At 49.4% G+C, this 20412-nt stretch overlaps 1 protein-coding gene across 7 annotated transcripts in view; it reads left to right on the forward strand.

Annotated features, from left to right (window-relative positions):
• The first annotated feature begins 1879 nt into the window (after positions 1-1879).
• Positions 1880-20412, forward strand: part of TNIK (TRAF2 and NCK interacting kinase) — a 130694-nt gene continuing 112161 nt past the window's right edge. For all 7 annotated transcript variants that reach the window (XM_072344143.1, XM_072344144.1, XM_072344148.1 and 4 more), the window contains exon 1: positions 1880-2075. In XM_072344143.1, coding sequence (XP_072200244.1) covers positions 2019-2075 — 57 coding nt within the window. In that variant the 5' untranslated portion in view covers positions 1880-2018. The remainder of the gene's footprint in view (positions 2076-20412) is intronic.

Genomic DNA, 20412 nt, shown 5'->3' on the forward strand with positions numbered 1-20412 from the left:
TTAAGGTGCTCACTGACCAAGGCTGGGGACTGCTACCTGTAGGAAAAACTGATGCTGTCATATGTCTCTATCTTCCAAATGGGGGTGTGATGACACAAGCAACGCCTTGCTACCAAGGTCCCAGTTTCTGCAGTGCTGAGCATGGGGTGGAGAAGGAGCTCAGGGAGCTGTTTGTAGGACAGGTGCCCCAGCTCCTGCTCTGTGTGGCAATGGGACCATGCATGAGACACAACGGGGCCCTGCTGCCATCACTGAGGGCAAGTCAGGTGGAAGTGCAACTTTTGTGTTCGACTGACTCACAGCAAAACATTTTGGGCTGATTCAACAGAGAGCTCTGCTTCCCATCATAACAACTCCAATTGCAAGGTCTTGTTTGGATGCTCCTGGCAAAAGGAGTGTATACAGAGAGGCACTAAAAGAAAGAGTAACATTTGGAAACTTCATTTTCTATATAAAAAGCTTCCCGCAGCCTGGGCCCTCGCCAGGCCTCTCTATTCAGTACCACTCCTTGGTAGTGAGTTATTGGTATGGAAGGGTTCTCTGTGTTTTTGCCATCTTGACAGACAGAGGATTGACTGTAATTACATCACAGCTTAGCTCGGGGCTTTGCATGCATGCAGAGGGTCAAGGCAATCCGTCTGTTTGCAGGACTGGAGCGTAAATTTGTTATTTTATTTATTTTCTAAACATCTTCTCGTGTTTCAAAAAGTGATATCCACGTACCTCACATGCACCAGGTTTTGCTTCCCAACCCCAAAACCCCTCATTGCCACCCTCCCTGCAATTAACTGCGATGGTTTGCAATGCACAAAGCGCATCTCCAGCCCAAAGTGTAGGAAAACCCCATCCATCCGCCTGCCAGTTGACTCATGTGTAGGGTTTCCACTTCCCAGCTCTGCATATTGCGAGATCCTGACATGAGCCGGGGAGAGCTGATGTTGTCAGCGCAGCTCCCATACGGTTTGCTCAAAGGCAACAGATTTTTTTATACATATATATTTATACATGGCACCTGGGTTGGCAGAAACTACATCCGAAAAAAGGGAAACAGGGAAAACACTCAGTGCTGAGTCTGCTTAGTGGGGCGTGGAGGGGTTTGGGCCATTTCTGGGATTGTTTTGTCTGGAGGAAGCTCGCGGGAGATCTACAAAACACCCTGAGAGGAGGTTGCGGGGAGGTGGGGGGGTCGGCCTCTGCTCACAGGTTACAGTGATAGGCCAAGGGGTGATGGCCTGAAGTCGCACCAGAGGAGGCTGGCTTTGGGTATTGGGAAACATTTCTTCCCAGAAGGAGCGGTCAGGCACGGGGACAAGCTGCCCGGGGAGCGGTGGAGTCACCATCCCTGGAGGTTTCCCAGGGGAGGACAGATGTAGTACTTAAGGGCACGGTTTAGTGGGTAACAGTGGTGGATGGATCGGACTAGATGATCCGAGAGGTCTTTTCCGACCTTAACGATTCTATGAATTCTAAACGACGGGTCTCGGCCAAATGCAACATATTGACCCAGCCGGTGGCCGGGGACAGCTCAGGTTGGGGTCAGTTTGGGGTGCGGATGCGATGCCTGACTCAGACCCGGGCTGCAGCCGCACACGGAGCCGTACGATGCCGGGCAGCGGCACCGCAACCCCAGCACGGCGCGCGGCCCCACGCAGACAAAAGGCCGCGCGATCCCCACGCGTGGCTCCGCCGCCCGCCCCCTGCCCGCCCCCTCCCTCCCGCCGCTGACTGACAGGCGGCCCCGGCGGCGCGCTGGGCCGGGCGGGCGGCGATGCGATGCGGCGCCGCCGCCGCCATCCCGGCGCAGCCCGCGGCGTGCCCTGCCCGCCGGCAGCCCGCGGCCGCCCCTAGCCGCCCCTAGGTGCCGCGGCGCGGGCGGAGGGGCAGGGGCGGCGGCGGCAGCTTCTCCCTCCCCGGCAGCCCCGCATGAGGGGAGGCGTTAAATAGCGCTAGCGCCGCGCCGGCCGCCACTGCCAGCTCGGTGGTGGCGGGGCCGCCTCGCCGGCGGCGGCGGAGGAAACATGGCGAGCGACTCGCCGGCGCGGAGCCTGGACGAGATCGACCTCTCGGCGCTGCGGGTGAGGAGGACGGCGGCGGGCAGCGGGGCGGAACGGGGCCGCGCTGCGGGCGGTGCACACGTGTGGGAGCGTCGGGTGTGTGTGCGGACGTGCCTGCGCCTATGGAGGTGCATGTGCGTGTAGCGCTGCGCGGGTATAGCGCGTCGGTCTGGACGTGTGTGCGTCTGTCCGGGTGTGTGTAGAAATGTACGTGCGTGTACATCTGCTCCTGTGCAAGCCTACGTGCCTGTGGCCGTGTCTGTGTGCGTGTGCGTGCGCCTAGATAAAGCATGTACATTTCCCCCCCGTATGTATGTAAGTGTACGTGCGTACAGCCCGCACGCATGTAAATGTGGCTCTGCACACACGCACGTATCTGTGCGCGTGCCCCTGTGCGCACACATGTGCGGATGTGCGTACGCCCGTGTGTGTGTGTGTGTGTGTGTACGCACCCGCACGGGCACGCGGCTGTGTGTGTGTGTGTGTACGCCCAGTGCCCACCTGCCCCCCCCGCGCTGCCCGCCCCTCTGCCGCGGGCTATGGGGCGCCGTGGGGCCGCTCCCCGCTGTGATTTGGGGTGGGGGCAGCGCGGAGCTCCCCCCGCCCACAGCGGGGCCGTGCAGCGCCGCGTCTCGTCGCGCTCCGTTAATCAGCGCCGTGGCCGCGCGCACGCAGGGACGCACGGCCGGGGATGCGGGATGGATGCGGATGAGGGATGCGGGATGCGGATGCTCGCACTGCTTCCCACGCAGCGCCCGCTGTGCCCCCTCCTCTCTTCCCCTCTTTGAGATATCGCTGTCCTGCTGCCGTACCCTTGAAATGTCGAACGTGTCAGCTTCCGCCTGTGGCCCGATGCCACCCCCAAGGCCTTTTTCCTGCAGGTTTTTTTGTTGTTGCTGTTGGTTTTTGTTGTGTTTTTTTTTCTTCTCCTTTTTCCCCTTTCCTCTTCATCCCTTTGCTCTCAGCAGCTCGCTGCTGGGGATGGGAGGCTGATGGGAGGCTGCTTCCATCAACCTGCTGGCGTAGAGAAATAGATACATTGTAGCAGAACCCGCTGAGGACAAGTGCGAGTACATTTTTAGAATTAGAAACAGTATTGGTTTCAGTAGAAAGAAAAAAAACCCACCAAAACAACAAAAACCAGTCTTTGTTCACTTGCCCTACTTTTTTTCCTGGTGAGTTTCTGGCTGATTAATAGTGTGTTTGCTCAGCAGGACGTGGTGCACAGCAGGCTGGGACCCACCACCATCCTGCGGGGAGGGAACATGCAGTGGTCCCTTCCCTACTGGGTGGGAGGGAGCTGGAACCACTGGGGTTAATTGGGGGTAGCGGTGTCCTTGGGGGGGAAGGGAGGGCCCTCTGCTTCTCCCCCACCCCCATTAGCTGTGTATGTATCTATATTTAACCATCAGCGTTAGCTGTATGTGAACCAGGTCACTAGTTCCTTTTAAGACTACCTGCACGTGCTCAGCTCTTCTCTTCTTGTGGCTTTTTAATAGTGTTGTGCTCAAGATGCAGCCTGGATTTTGTTTTCATTTTATGAGGAAATCTCTACCCCTGCCTGCCTGCAAGCCCCCATGGCATGGGAACACAAAGCCCCCCCACCCCCCAGCCCAACCCCTGGGAGGGCTTCACAGGGGGGGCTACTCCTGCAGGAAGGGGATTTGGGGAATACCATTATATAGTTGGGATTTTTGGACTCCCATTATAATCTTAGGATTAGAAGAAGTGGCAGTCTCCTGATGGGGGGAGAGACCTCCTGTTATGGCGCTTTCTTTTAAATCATGAGAGATATGATGGTTTATAAGGGAGACAAGAATAGAGCTTTAATTTGCCAAGGAATAGATCTTCTTCTAAACCAAGCTCTTTTAGCACTTAGAATAATTGTTAAAGGTCATAAATTCAGCAGATCGGGCAAGAAGCGTGAATCATTCTGCAGGGCCTGAATCAGAAATCAATAGTAAATTTGCTGCCTGAGCACAAAACTCGGCAGCGGGGCGTAATTCCCCAAGCCTTGCAAAATGTCATTTATGGGAAGATGAGAGGAATGTCGGGATTGGTGCTGTGGATGGGTCTGGGTGGGGGAGCTGCTGCTGTGTCTGTGCAGAGGGGTGAGGGGTGGCTGCTGGGGTGACTCAAAATCTAGGGGGGGGGAGAATGATTTCTTCTTAGCTGTGGGGAGAGGAAGCTGTTGGGCTGCTTATCACCAAGTTTGAGTCACCGAGGTGTTCCAGGAGGTTGGGTTTGAGGAACAACATGCCAACACCTATAAAAAAATAAAGAAGGTGGACCTCTGCCAGCGTGCCCCATCCGACTGGAGCAGAAAGGTGTGTGCAGGGCTGAGCGCAGAGGGGACACTAAAGCCCCCGTGTACTTGTGCTTTGCTACATGGGTTTATGTTGGCTGTGCTGTGCTGCTTCGTGCACTCACAGCCTGAAACAAAGCACCAAATTCTGACTGCAGTGTATGGCCTGCTGCAGCTCGGAGCGCACCTCGGGCTTGCTTCTGCCTCCTTTGCAACATATTTCTATCAATCATGTTATCCTGCGCTCATTGCCATGGTAGCCAGGTGTCCCCCGTGTCAGCACAGCGAGGATTGCAGGGAGAAGCTCTGGCATCAGGAGGGCTCTTACAATAGAGGTCTTCGTAGCGCTGGTAATGAGCACTGTTAATGTTGCAGAAAACTGTAATTTAAAATGATGAGGCCATTGAACAGGTAGTGCTGCGTATTACACTGACAAGGGGATAAGATAAACTGCATTATAATGTTCTTTTGTCCGGGCTGGGAGGTATTTCTGCTGGTCTGCTCAGCATGGTGAATAGCCCCACGGCCTGGCGTTGCTATTAGCAGAATCATGATTAATGCAGGGATTTATGCAGGTTGTTGACAGAGCAGATTTTGGTGTTGTTTTTTCTTTGGGAAGAAAATGAGAACGCATGTGAGCAGCGCTGCAGCAGGCTGTGCTCCACGGTGCTGCATGCACAGCTGAGCGCCACAGGAGAGCCGTCAGGACGGCGCTGGCTTTTCTCTCTCCCCATTTGATTTCAGCATGTGTCGGGGTGAATGCTGTCATCTCGTGCTGAAGCCAGTGGCCTCGATCCCTCTGAAATATCCAGGTCAATAGCTTTCCCTCTGCCATGTCTGTTTGCAGCCTGGCTCCTGGCTGACATGTGGCGATGGCCATGGGCTTTGCAGCTGCAGCAGCGGATATGCTTCAGGTGCTCTGCCTGGAGCTGGCCCTGTCCCCTGCTCATGCTCTGCAGCGCGTGGGGGGCTCAGGACCGAGATCCTCTCCTCACAGCTGTGCCTCTTATGCCTGCGAATGGGTTCACCTGAGCTTGGCAGAGGGTTTCCTGCTTAGAAACAGGCTTTCTGGGGGAGGAGCAATTGTTATCTTTGTGTACCTGGATGTCGCTCTGTTTTGGGCTTGTTAACAAAAAACAAGGCTTTGCTATTTACTTCTGCAGAGTGCTGACCATGCACTCTCTGGAAACTGGATCCTAAAATCGTTGGTTGTTTTGGGAATGCCTGGCCTTTACTGCTCGGGTTGGGAGAGGAGACAGCGCGGAGTTAAGGAGCCGGTGGGTATTAGCTGTTGCTGGGAAGAATTGGATGAAACCCAAAAATGTCACTGCTGTTGCTCTAGATGTGCTTTGTATAGAAGTGGAGCACACTGGCCGTTCGTTGATCATTGCCAAGGAAGATTAAAAACCCTCTTATTAAAATCAAAGCAAACAAACAAAAAAGCCCCAACGTGCCGGCATTGCCCTGCGTTCAGAACTTCATCATGTTATGGAGTATTTCAGAATCATTAAAGATTTAGGAGAAGTCCTAATGGGGTGTAAGCACTACAGCCACCACTCGGGAGCATTATCTCTGCAGCATTACGTTAAGCTGCTTCTTCCAACTCCTTTTGAAAAACCATCGCTCAACAGAATCGAGGCAGCTTTTGCAAAGGTCACCTTCTTCTTAAATAGAAAGAGAAACTAATTTTACTGGAGATGACTTCTGGAGATGAAGATTAAAGGCATCTTTATGTTGTGTTTTACATGCTACGCTACCATGCAGTTATTTGGGACCCGTGTTCAGCAAAAGTGTGTGTTTAAGCTGGAACTCACAAGGTTAGGCCCTCTTGGATGTTGTCCATCAGTGCCTCAATCAGTATAAACTAAGGACTGTGACTGTGCCTACAGACTTGGTAAATTTTGACCCTTGTTTGTTTGTTTTAAGCCTAAAACCTCAGTCTGAATAATCCCCAAAGGTACAGAAATGTCCAGCTCTAAGCCCTGCTTCTGCACCCCACTTCCACCCATCAAGCCAGCAGTGCTGGCTGTGGTGCAGTCACTGTTTTCTGCCCATACATGCATAGTGTGTGCATGTTTGGGAAAAGAAACACCAGAAACAGCTGTCTTCTGCCCAGCCCTCTTGCATGGCTGATATTTTTCACCTTTTGGAGCTGTGCAGCCCAAATGTTGCTATGCTGCAGCCTCCACATCTCCTCCAGCTCAGGTTGCTTGCTCTGCCTGATCTCTGGAGATCCTCCACAGCAGTAGAAGTAGATGGTGAGTGTGAGGAGGTCTTCCCTTGATGTGTGGAGGTAGTTTCCATCTGCCAGTAGTAAGTGTAGTAGTACAGTTTATAGGGGGTGAAGGGAGAGAACCATTTCCATTTGATCAGGATGTAAATCTCCTGAAATTAATCACTGTGCTAAGGAAGAGGTGCACTTGAAAGTCATTATTTCTGTGTTGCCAGGTCACACGTAAGCTGCAGTCACACCCCGAGCCTGGACTCTGAGCTGCTCTCTGCAAACCAGGCCTGACTACCCTCTAATGCACCCACAACCACTGTGCACCCGTCATTATATACATCAGCATTAGCCTGTGCCTCAGCCCTGTGAGCAAGGACACAGTATTGATCCCTGCCTGATTTCTTCCTGCCTAAAATACAGATGGGGAGAATCCTGCCAGTTCTCCCGTGCCTGCCCCAGGGAGAAGCTAATGTTAGTGTAGGGCATGAAAGGAACAACAGCAGCCATGGGATGTGGTGTTGGGGTGTGAAGGGCGAGGTGCTGAGCCTTGGATGTATGGTTTGTTCTCCAACCAGCTGGTTGCAGTCAGTCACAGCTCCATTAAACAAGGGTTGCTGTCCCCTCTCCCTGTCTCCTTTTGTCACTTTGAACTGCAGAGGTGCATTGACAATAAGGGGCTGCTTGCTCCTTTCTCAGGAGAACAAGTGATATAAAATAGGCTTGGTGTTCTGCATGCAAATGGCTCATGATTTCTAACAGGATTATCTAGCACACACAAACCTGCAAAAATGAGACCCTTCCTCTGCCCGCATTCCCTCTCTGTGCCCATTTGAGATGAGCCCATTGTGGAGCCATGTGACTGTGTCCCATGGGATGAGGATGCTCAGCACGTAGGGGCCAGTGCTGGGGCATTCACTCTTGTTACTGGGAGGAGAGGCAAGACAGGCAAGGTGGGGTAACATCGATAAGAAGTTTAATCAAACCTCAGTTACAGCTCTCTGCACGCCTGATTTTATTTTGTCATGGCAAATGCTTTGAGAGTGCAGAGAGCCATTTTCCTTTTGATCTGGAATGTTGCTTTTCAATGTTAATTTTCTGCAGTGCGTGCCAGAAGTTCAGGGTTCTGTATTGGCAGTAAATTATAGATGATTGTAATCAGGCAGCCAGTGCTGGGGAATCCAGATGTGTCTTGCGTTGCTGAGAACCAGCGCTTCCTCCTGCAGTAGGTGTGCAAACAGCCTTCACCACCCCGTGCTCAGCTGATGAATGGCTGTGAATGCAGCAGGAGCTATGCACTTTGTTCTGCTTCTGATAACCAGCTCTGCTACAGAAAGTCTATCAGATATTAATGGCTTTGTACAAACGCCACCCTCTTGCCATTAAGTGAGACCGGATTGCTTCATTCAGTCCCATCCTTCCCCCATACAGACTGTGGTGGCCTGTGGCAGCTGCGAGGCTCTCTGTGAGCTGCTCTGCTGAGTAAAGCCTGAGCAGCCCCAGTGTAACATCCTCTGTGTTTTAATGCTGCCTCTGCAGCGAGGGTGGGTGGATGTGTTTCTGTTCGTGTGAGCGCACGTGTGGTTTTCAGCTCCAGCGTGCATGAAACCTTTTGTTACAGTTATTGCTTGCTTCCTTCAGCAGTGTCATTTCAGAGTACAGAAAGAGATAAATTGTTTAGCTCTGCTGAAAGCAACACTTTTCAGAAGCGAAGGAGATGGCAAAGGATGTATATTCCTTTATAAACTAACAAAGGCTCCAAAATTCCATTTCGGTGGCTGACACTTCCCCCTCGTTCCCCCGCCTTTTAAAAATTCTCTTTGCTCCTAATTTTGAAACTCAGCAGGAAAAAGCCTATTGCCAGCTGAGTCATGTGCTCGGTGCATGACAGAAGCGACTGTTTGGGACCATGCCCTTAATCTGCTGGATGGAGCCTGTAGGATGCATTTGAGACAGCAGAGCCTTTGCTGAGGATGAGATCGCGCAGCTTGAATGTAATAAAATGTGCCTAATAATTGCTGTAGCATGCTACAGAAATACAAGAGATCAAAGCTTCGGAGGCATTTATTTTCATAATTTGTGGGTCAGATCCTTGCAGGACTAATTGGGTGCTGTTTGATGTCCAGGCAACAATAGAAATCTCGCTGTAAATCAGCATAGATTTGCCTTTTCCTTTTTCTTCTGTACAGAAGCATAAAAGCTTAATATGATTTCGAGATAAACTGGCAAAAGAGAAGTTGCAGATCTCCTTCCTGTCTTGCTGCCATGCTTCTTAGAAGTATTGCACAGTGAGCCACGTGGCTGGTACAGCAAACGACTCAGATCACGTGTACCTGGCACACAGACCTTCAGAACAGTCCCAAATATCCAGATTGGATCTGTGCATTTATAGTTGATATCAATGGCAGAAGTTTATTATGTTTGAAATGTGGTATATATGGTTTGAGCTTGCACAGGCAGACTGAAAATGAGTGTGGAGCTGAGTTCTGTGGGCCAAAAGCAGCCAGATTTCTTTGAAGGAAAGAGCATGGGAAATGGAGGAAGATGTGTGGAGAAGAAATGATTATGAAAAGTCACCATCTCTGCTAAAGCAAAGGAAATAAATTAGCTGCAGATCTTTCTTCTATGGAGGCTGGCTGATGCTGAAGGCTAGCAGGTTACCCTAGAGTCGCAGGTATCCCTGTGCAGCTTGGTGATGGATGAGATGAGTCACTTTAGTCAGTTTTCCTGTGAGATTTCCATGCAATGAGAAAAGCAGAGAGGAAGGCACAGACCTGCTGAGAGTGCTGCTCGTCTGCAGTCAAGGTTGCTGTTCCCATTGCTTTTGGGTGTTGTTTCATTTGCCACAAACCTGAACTTGCATGTGAAGGCTGGCTGCACTTGAACCTCTCTGTGTTGCATTTTCTCCTCTTCTGAGGGCGTGCCAAGGAGGGCTTCTTTTGTGTGTCCATAGATTCCTCCATTTGGGTGCATCTAGAAATGAATGTGCAAAAAGTGAATGTGCTTTGAACTAAAAACAGAGGCCATGGCAGCAAAATTAAAAGGGCCTTTAAATGCATTTTCTGGCCATGCAGACAGGCTGTCTTTGCTGCAATAAATCTTCAGTGTTCATGTATTGATTAGCCTCAGTAAGTACTGTGATGACTCTGTCCTTCCTATTTCTATTGTGCGGGGATCGGTGTATTAGTATGTTTCAAGAAGCTGTAATAGCTAAATGGGATTCCAGTAGTGAGAGCGGTTTTCAGATGGTTTCCAAAGTGAATTTCAGCCACTGTGACTATCCCTGTTCCCTGTTAGAATGTTTGGCTGCTATAAATATCAGCACAGAGTGCTGTGCTGGTGACTGGGCTGGTAATGGCTGTGTTTTCTAATGGACAAAACTGTGTTTTCTGAGCCAAGCGCCCTGGAGTGGTCATGCCCATCCCTGGCAATGATGCTGAGGGATCTCAGCTGTCCTCTCCTAATTTAGTGGTTGGGGATCTCTGTCTCCACAAGGCACCTGCCGGCATCTCAGTTCAGTGCTGGAAATGCTCTACCATGAGTTGCATAAATTTACTCAGTATTCCCTTTGAAATGTGGGGCTGCCTAGCTGACTGTAATCTGAAAAGGACTTCTTTACTACCTGTTGGGCTCATAGCTTGTAGTAACTTCTTACTAGTCACATGTAGATGGGCATAGTTCAGAGTGGCTTTGCTTGCTGTGCTTTGCCCCTGCTCTTGGAGGCACTGACGTGGTGTGACTGCCCGGTGGTGATTGTGTTTGAGCTCTGGACCAGCCCTGGGTTGATGGAAAATGGACGTTATAAAGTAGAAAAAGCAAGAAGGTGGAAGAACAGTGACCTGTTAACACCAGATGAGCAGCACTGGGTGGAGGGATGGAGAAGTCATTCTGTGCTGTAGCTGAAAACGTATTTGCATGCCCAATATTTGTGACTATACTGCAGTGGAATGGCTCCTCCAGACATAGGTTGGGCCATAAGGTGAAAACCTCAAGCTTCTCACGAGACAGTGGATGGGAAAGTAGGAAACAGATGTAAAATTAGCATAACAGTATACCTTTAGTTCAACTTGAAGGAAATAATTGAGGAATCGCTGTCGCTTATGATGGTGACCTCTGCTGAGATGACTCACAGTGCAGTGTAATATGAGTCACTTGTTAATGGTGGCCTGTTAAAGGAGAAAGTGCCAAATCCCAATAACTTATTTGTTGTGTGTTATAAAAGCCAGGGCAAGGAAGAGTGTTCAGGATATTGCTGCTTAAAAATTGCTGACACTTAGAGCTCTGTAGAACCTTTACAGGACTCTTGGGGACCCTGACATGAAAAGGCAAAGGCTCCTGAGGAGGAACACTACTTTCACTTCTGTTTTAAAGAGCCTTCTGCCTTCCTTGTCTCCTGCGTGAGTGCAGTGTTGTCAGAGAATGGGAGCCATGGCCACCTCTGCAAAGTCTGCCTGGCGAGGGCTTGGCCTGGGTTTGGAGGTCTGCAGGACAGCCTGGCAGCATGGCCAAGGTGTGACAGTGAAGCAGGATGACTGGAACAAAATCCACCATCATGAGGGGGATTGGAAGCCAAGGGATGACCCGTGGTTGCGTCCTTGCCTGCAGCCAGGGCTTTGATGGGTGCAGTCTCCCTGCAAACTCACCTCTGACGTCTGCCAGGAGGGTGCAGGATGCATTTATGGCTGTGAATGATCTGGAGTGCTGCAGTAGCTATTGACTGAGTACCTGCCTGTTAATCATCTACTGGGCAACTTAAATGGTTCTTCATGTTGGACTGTTGCCTTTCCTCAATAAATGAGGTTTTACGATCCACAAAAGAAAGCAAGCTTGACTGGAAGGTGTTGTGGCCCTGGGCAGGAGCTCACTGGGAAGCCATGAGTGGCTCAGAGCCTGGGCACAGCTTTGGAGGCTGTGCAGGCTCAGCCCTGTCCTCTTGTGTGGTGGGAACACCTTGCTCCTCACAGAGGACTTTTATTTGATTATTATTATTATTTTTTTCCTGACTTTCCTTTCTGGTAAACCTGCTGCTCTCCTGTCCCACACTTCTGCCACCAGCTTTGCAGTCTCTCTTGCCCTCTGCACCATGCTGGCTGGCATGGGCTATTGGAGCAGCTCTTGCTGGTTCTACTATAGACAGGGAGGTGCTGGTGAAGGGCTGTGGGGGAAGACTGAGGCCTTGAGACAGGAAGGGCCGGGCCTGAAGGAGAAAAGCTTTGTACCCAGGGGCTGCCGTCATGGCAATCTTTAGTATTTAAGAAGCAACCAAAGGATACTGAATATGCAAGTGGTTGTGTTGCAGAAAATTGTGGCATAGTGCCTTAGCAACAGAACTGCCTGGTAGAAGGAGGAACGTTTCATTATGAAGAGAAGCTGGAAATGCAGTGGGACCCAAGGGTACCTATAAACCTTCCTTATGTCCTACTCCTTTGAGAGCGGGCATCCTCTTCTTTACCAAAGCTCCGCCATTAGCCCACTGATCCTGCTGCTCTTGGGAGCTGCCATCGTGCCTCTCTTGCCATCCTTGTCAACCACAACATCAGAAGGACCCACTCTAAGGAGACTTTTTGGTAGAGCAAATGAGTGCTGTCTCTTCCCCTGAAATGAACTTCAGGTTGGTTCACGGACCTGCTGATGTCCCGAGAAAAGGCCTGGGCATGGGATTTACCCTGTGGTTCAGTCTGATCACAGCTGGGGCTGGTAATGGTCAGATGGGCAGAAACCCTACCACTGCACTTTAGAACTGCTGGTCAGACTCACTGGAGTGTATACAAAGCCACTTCAAAGGTAGGAACGTCTTGTAGACTATCATGTCCCCCTCCCCCATAAGTGAGAATTAAGCAGTGTTGTGAATGAAGGAGATGTGACACGTGTTCAAAGCCAGAGTCACTTTGCTGAGAGCCTTGCACATGAAGTTGTGGCTTTACTTTTGCCATTTCATGTGAACTCTTCCATGCAGTTGGTTTAAAGCAAAGCGCCTGCATGAGTGCTGGCCAGCAGGGAAAGTGTCCTCAGGAGAAGATGCAAGAGCCCTGCTCATTATCAGAACCAAGAAACACTGCTGCAAGCTAATCTGGCTGCCTAAAAATAGCAGTAATAGTAGGGGGAGGGACTGTCTTCTGTGTGCATTTGCCCTTGATTTTCCTGACATTTTGCTGCTCTATATTATGTGTTTTGTAGGGGAGACTGTGTGTCCTGCTCACACTGGAGCAATTCACGTGAGCACATGCTCATGTCAAAAAGCACTGGGGATGAAGACCTAGAAGCTTGTTCAGGGTTTAGTAGTTAACTCTCACAGTGCAGTTGTATTTGGCTTTATTTCCTCATTCTCCAGACCCTGTCAGGTTCACAGACTCTTTTGGTGTGATCTTGAATCCCCCCCAGAAATGGAGCTGGAAGCAAGGCTGTGGGGTGGGCTGGACCCTGGGTGCAGCAGGGTGATGGGAGCAGGGTCATCCATCGTGTGTGCACCTCACCAGGGTCCTTCCTCAGTTGGAGGCAGCAGCTTTGCAGATAAGAATAAAAAATAATAAATATATCACTCATGAAATTCAATTACTCTGTTATTGAGCATTTAAAACCCAAGTTTCATAACGGCCTTGTGATATCTGCATTTACGTTCCTTTTTGGTATTATGCAAGCAGCTCACCTTGTGATTATGAAATACTGAAATGTGCTTTCTAATACTCACCCTCTGTTTCTCAACGAGTCCATAAAACCTCTTCTGCTTTCCATTAATTATGGAACAATAAGACATTTTTCTCTTCTCTTAAAAGGAGTTTAGCCCTCTCCTTATGTTTTTTCCAAGTTCTGCTCCTCGGAGACGATGCTGATCCATGCGGTTGGACTGGAGCAAACATACCTCCTGTCCTTTGCTGTGCTGTACCCCACTTGGGTCCGTCTTGGAGCAGAGGTCTTACTGCACTGGGACAGCCCCAGCTCGTGCAGTGCTGTTGCTGGCACTGGTGCTGGTGGCGTGATCTGCTTGGAATGTCAGCTGAGGCAAGTGGGAAAAGTGGGAAGGGGGCAGGATGGGGTGACTTCCTTTCCTCCCTGGAAGATCTGAAATATTACCTTGCTTGATAGTTGCTTTCCAAATGAAAGCTTTTATTAGTAGCAGAAGAAGCCTTTTCTGCATCCTCCCAGAAGGGCTGGGAGAGCCCCACAAAGGCTCTGGGCACTGGGGCAAAGCAGAGCAGGACCTGCCATGTAAACGAGGCCCCATGAGCTGCTCTTCGACCGTGGGAACATGCTGGGTCTGCATTTACCTCATCTCCACATCCAGCTGTTGTGGGATTGTAGTGGTGTGGGGTTGTTTTTTGCTTTCCTATAGATAGAAGGAATGCAAAATTCTCCCAAAGCACAGATGGGGAATGCAGTGCCTGAGCACACTGAAGAGGGTGAATTCAGCCTCAGCGGCCAGTGCTGCTGCTCTGCTCTTTCATACTTGGATTTAAACGCATCCGGAGATGCATAACTCTTTGCAGATGCTAATGAGGAGTTTACAGATAAGATCCCCTGTGAGGAAAGGAATGCTCAGATAATCTTACAGCATGGGAAATCAAGGTGAGGGTTCAGGCATCTTGTCTGCATTCACTGCAGGTGCTGCGGCTGTGGCAGAGTTGGGAGTAGAAGTCAAACCTTCTGGCCTCTCAACCTGTGCTTTTGTCATTAAACTATGCTCTCCTAAGATTAGATAAGGTGTGCTTTCAGTGCTAGCAAAGCTTGATGAGCAAATTCCTTTCAATAAATGCTTTTGTTGTACATTTGCCAACACAGAATGAGGTTTGGGACACCAGGGAATTGAAATAACTTGCAGTTGTCAATTTTCAGGGAGGAAATCAATCAGATGAGGAGATAACCAACAGGTTATGAATATATGACTGAGATCGGTGCACCAAGACAGGCAGCCACCAGTCAGGCAGGGAAAAGGAAGACCAGTGTTGTGACTTAGAGCCAAAGCAGCCCTCAGTGATGGGGATGGGGTGTTTGCTGTCACCCAGACCCAGAGCAGCAATTCAGTTCTGGCTTCACGATGCTTTCAGTCTGTGCAAACACTGGAAGCTGGACTGGTTTCTCAGCAGAATGAAATACTCCTTTCCAATACGTCAGGTCTTCAGAGGAGAGAAGGATTACAAGGGCATCTTGATCTCATGGTAATTTGTCTTCGTAGCCGTAGCCTGGTGCTGTGCAGCAGTCTGGAGCTGAGGTTTGCTGGGTCAGGTGAAGTGACATGGGTAGGGCTGCAGACAGCTCTGCTGGGATTTAGGGTGGCCCTGCAGAGCATGGGGTCATGGTTGAGTTGAACAAGTCTCCAGCAGTCCCTCATCTGTCTCCATGGACTGCAGGCAAAGAGAAAACCATCCCAGGCTTGGGTACATGGAGAGCAGTTCATGGGCTTGAGGATCAAAAACAAGATAGAGTGGTGTAAAAGGTGCAGGTATGGTGTCTTGGGCACTAATGCAGATGAGATATTTTGCAGCTTGTTTTGCTTCCTGAGATGGAACGTGTTGCTGCTTCTGCTCTTGTGTGGATTTGATTTCTGGCTGTGCACACCCTCATCTGGCTCTGCGACCGTTAGTTCTTCATCTTGCCCTCATGGAAAGCTGTGAATTGTTTCATCTGATAATGCTTCTTATCAGCTCTGACGTTTATTATGTAGTCTTAGGATTTTTCTAGGTGCTATAAAAGAGAGGATGGAGCCTGGGAATTGGAGTTAAGAAGTCGCTCCTCTTTGCAGAGACTGATGAGATTTAAATGGAAAGTATGAATCTCTCCATTTGTCAAACCAGTTCTCAATTGCGTATCATGTCTAGAAAAAAGCCCATTTTCCAAGACTTACATTCCTTCCTTACTTTATGCAACATCATCAAAATGCTCCTTTTGGCCTTTAAACCTGCTACCCTGCTTGTGAGATACCCAGAAACGCTCAGGCTGAGTTTGCACTGCTGTCCACGGGCTGCACTCATTCCATGTGACTCTGGTCTTGTTGAGTTTGGAAGGGTGTGGAGCCTTCTTGAGCATGCAGTCTCCTGATTTCTCCTTACAGTAGGCAGGTGAATGACTTTGGTGCTGCTTACTAGAGCCAGCTGGGGAGAGGTCCCCGCTTGCTGCCCTCGCTTGGCATCTTGTGCAAGTTGGGCTCCGGTCTGAATAACAGGAAATGATCGTGACTAACGTTGTGCTGGTAGAAAAATTAATAGAGGTGAGTAATAGCACAAGATACATGGAAATCAACATTTCTCTCCTTGGAGGCAGTAGATGTAATCCGCTTAATATTCTGTGGAACACAAGATTAATTTTCTTCAGGATAATATATGGGAGAGCTTTTCTTTGGAGTGCGCTAGCAGAGGCACTGCTGCATTGCTGCAGCTGAGGGCAGGGAGTCAGAGGGGGAAGGATGCTGGCTGCTTGTGAAGGAGCCAGGGATGGTGAAAGCTGGCTAGAGGAGATCCAACCCATCTCTCCACTTCACTCCTGTAGCACCTGGGTGCAGGGTCAGTGCCTGCAGCAAATGGGAACAGCCCCAACCCTGCACTTGTCCTTCTCTGCAGCATACCTGGGCTGTGGTTTGTGCTCACTGAGCTTTGCAGAGGTTCCTTTAAAACAGTGATGAACCAAAACCCCCACTCTTCTTCTTTCACAGGATGGAAAGAATGCAGCCACTTGCCAAGCCTAAAGAGGAGTAGATATAGCAGAAATAAATAAATCAAACTGATTTATTTTAAGTTGATTAATCTGATGTGTTCGTATTTTTCTAAAATAAAATCCAGCCCTGGAGGTTTTAGCAAATCAAATAACAACAATGGCAATTAATTTAGCAGCAGTTACAAATGGTTCCCATCCCTGCACCGTGTGACTCATATCACTGCGTATGGGCCAAATCCTGCTTCAGGCTGTGCAGATCCCCCTTTGTGCTGCTGGGTGGGAGCTGCAGGCTGGGTGCACAGTGCCTGCAGGAGGGCTTGGCTGCTTCTGGCTGCCATTGTGCTGTTGGAAGCCCAACCGCTATGCACCTCCCTGTTCTGGTTTCCTATTTTCTGCAGATCTTCAGCAGGCTGCCACCTGTGGTCTTGCAGAGCTTGCTTTCCTGCTGTGTGTGATGTGGTGATGGTTCCAGTCCGCTTGTGCGAGCTGATAAGGCTGGAGTCCTAGCAAAGAGCATGTTGCTAGCAGAGGACAAATAACGTTGTGTCTTGCTGCAGGGAACACAGCAAGCAGAGAGCTCTGAATGCAGGGAGGTGTCATGGGGCTGTAATTTGATGGGAGCTGAACAGATCCCATGAAGCAAGAGGTTGGATGCACAGAGCGTTACAGTGGCTTGCGGGGCAAAACCAAAACCACTTCCTTGAATGCATGAGAAAGGTCCCTCTGTTTCACTTTGGGTGAAGAACTATTGTGGCACACATTTCACAGACTAAGCTACGTAATCCTTGCCCTTGGCTGGGACATTGAGACTTAAAAGCAGCTCCCTACATTTACCAGGGTGTTTTACAATGCAAGCCACCGAGGAGCAAGACATACAGAAGTTTTGCTATGGGCTGTACTTTATGACCTGACAAAAAATTATTGCAGGTCATTTCAGTGAGCGTGGATTGTCTCTGACTTGGAGTGGTTCTTCTGGCATGCAGCTGGCAGGATCTTGTATTTTCGCTTCCCCCAGGGTGAGTGAAGGACTGTCAGGATCCAACCTTCTTGCTCCTGGAGTCTGGCTTTCCTCAAGGCAGCCTGTGAAATGTAGGAGAAAGGTGCAAAGCTTTCCCTCCCCCTCCCCCACACCTTGTTTGCTCTTGGGTGAGAAAGATGTTTCCTGATACAAGGCACAGAAATTAACATACACTTCAATTTTATGATGCTATGATATATATATATCGTAACTTCGCTCTGTCAAGACGTTTCTATGGAAGATGTGTTCTTAATGCATGTTTTTGGGAGCTTGTTGAGTATAGTTGTGTTTTCTTTACGGTCTGTTGGCCACATCTTGAGGACTTCTGGTGGAATGCTGACTAATTGGATGTGATTTGCTCCTTGCATTGTCCTGTTTTGAAGCTATTCCTGCTGGAGGGTTACCTGATCCCCTCCTGCTCACCGGCCCTCACAGAGCCAAACATAAGGAGCTGATGCAGACTGGTGGCTGGGAGCAAACTCTTGGGAAAGCACTGGAACAGCAGCTCTTCCATCACCAGGTGATGGGCAAAAGCTGGGCTGGTGCATCAGCCTTGTCTGAATGCAGCAATGAGGTGATGTTTTCCAGACATGTATGCAGGGATTTTGCCTTGTTTTCAACAAAATATTAAGAGGATATTGGCCATCATTTTGGGGTGTCCCTGGGGGTGGGGGGAGGGAGTGAAAAAGGTGGTGCTCCACCTGTGGTTGCAGCCTATAGTGGACGAGCTGTCCACCCATGTCTCTCTCAGGTCTAATGTTTAGGTCTTGCTCCCAGTACCTCCAAAAGGTGTTGATAGTTTTTTGTTTGTTTGTTTTCCTTGCTTCTAAATGCCTGTTTGGAAGCAAAGTGTTCTTCCACCCTTAGGCATTTTTGTGGCCATCACTCTGGCTTCAAGGAAGGAGCAAGGCTGCCTTCCTTGATGAAGGCAGTCAGACACCTGAGCTTGGCAGCCTCCGCTGAAGGCTGCAGAGGCTGCAGTGTCCATGTTGGAAACATGCACCTGGCAGTGAGCTGTCACCCCTACAGGCATCCACAGGCCAAACCACGAATGTGACCTGCAGTGTGGGACACTGAGTTTTTTTGCCTGCATGTTAGAGAGGGCTCTCTGCTTTCAGTGACCTTGCTTTCAGAGCATGCCTCCAGGAGTGGTATGTGAATAGGCTGTAGTTCCCAAAGCAGCTGCTCTGGTAAGTAATTAAACCAGCTCTTCTGAGAACCCACAAACCTTTGACTGCATTTACTAGTAGGTAGCAATATCGGCTTGATGCAAACATTTGCTGGCAGAGGAGAGGCTCTATTTCTCAGAGAGACGAGATCTAAACATTTAGGAATACTATCTTATTGGTCTGCAATGGCAGATGAGTGACTTCCAGTGTGGAGAGTGTCCAGCTGCTGCGCTCTAATTGATGTCTCGCATCCTGAGAAGAGTGGCACAATACTGGTAGTGACTTAGATCTTCTGGGGACTATAGATATGATTTATAATTGGCTCTGTAGCTTTTTAGAGACACTGAGCTTAACCAAGCCTTTTATATATTGTCCTGTTGAGGTTGTGTGCTTGAATTAGATGTACGTTGAAGTGGCTGGCTGTGCTGGGGCCGTATTCATCTGACGCAGGGCTCATTCAGCACTGCTGCTTTTGCTGGTCCTTCTGCACTGATTGACTAGCAGCTCTTCTAGGTGAACTGTCTCCTGTGAAATGGAAGGAGTGTTTATCATGACTGCAAGTGATTGCGGAGGCTTTCCTGGGGATCTCTGGTATGTGCTGTATGACTTCTACAGTCGTATGGTTTCATCTTAAATTTGGGGAAGTCAACTTTTTAAATGAGGAGTAAGCAGAAATTCCTCACCTCAGTGGGTTACTGAATAACTCAGTCAGCAGCTTCTTACCATGGTTAGGCTTGAGGAAGTTAGGTGGTGCTTCAAGTCAAAACCTGTTGACTCTTGCTTAAGGTGCATGAGGACTGGATGGAGGTACCTTGTTGGTGATGCAAGTGATGCACGGCTCAGGCTTCTTCCAACAGCTTCAGTCCCTTCCAATGGGACTGAATGGAGGTGTGTGTATTTTCCTGTCCTTCCTTCAGTGGGGTTGTTGGTTACGCTTGTGGCTGGTAGTTACAAATTCACACATCTTCAGTTGAATAGGTAGCAGTTGGAGTAACCCAGCTTTACTGATTGAAAAGCCAAGTGTGGTCATTAGTTCTTACTTGATTCCACTTTTGCAAGCTATTGACCAGTCTTAACATTTTGGAAGGGGAGGAAGTTCACGGATAGTGGCTGGTGCTAAGCAGGAAGCTGAGGAAAGGAATGAGGGAGGCTTGGGGGGGGCCGAGGGGGATTTAAGTGGGCAAAGCCCCAAAGTGACTCTCAGTGAGGGCTGGAGGAAGGGCTCCCTGTGAGATGCTGAAGAGGAACGGTTCAAATAGATTTGTTAATAGGCTTCTCTCAGCTGTCAAGTGGAGAAATCTTTCTCCTGTTAATAGCCTAGCCTTGACAAGAGTTTTTCCTTTGCTCTATAGGAATGTTGTTTCTTGACTAACATCTTCATTTAAGATGTGGAACTGGATGTTTGGGGGTGAGGGAGGACAAACTACATCTTCAGAATGAAAACAAAACCCTCAGCAAGCTCCTTATTACTCTTCCAAGAGGAGCAGCTTGTATTGCTTGAGTAGGCAGGCGGTGCAGTGGTAGATGGCATTGATGATAGCTTGTTTTGTGAGGCTCTGGATGGGTGGGCGAAGGAGGGGAAAAGTACCAAAGCTAGGAGAAGACGTGAGACTAAGCAATCGCTGAGAGGACTGAATAACACCTAGTAGTCCAATATGGCTCTGCTTAAATACTTGGGTTATAACAAAAGGAAAATAGTGCAGAAATAACTGTGCAGCCTGTTGAGGTTTTTTTGCACTGCTTTTAATGTTGTGCAGGCTTAAAGGTATGTCTGTGCAATGGGAAGTGTTTGAATATCAGGAGGGTAATGTCCCCAGCCTTTTTTTTCTATAGCTTGATCAATATTTTGTTGCCTTGGTCTTTGCTGTCCTGCTTTGCTTGCTGTTGTCTGCAGGTATATTAGCAATCCTCTCCTGGCTCATGCAGTCCATCTTTGTATTACTCACAGGGTTGTTAACGAGAAGAGCCTTGGAGATAGAGACAACTAGTTTATTATTAAA

This window comes from Excalfactoria chinensis, chromosome 9, assembly GCF_039878825.1.
Source record: "Excalfactoria chinensis isolate bCotChi1 chromosome 9, bCotChi1.hap2, whole genome shotgun sequence".
NCBI lineage: Eukaryota > Metazoa > Chordata > Aves > Galliformes > Phasianidae > Excalfactoria > Excalfactoria chinensis.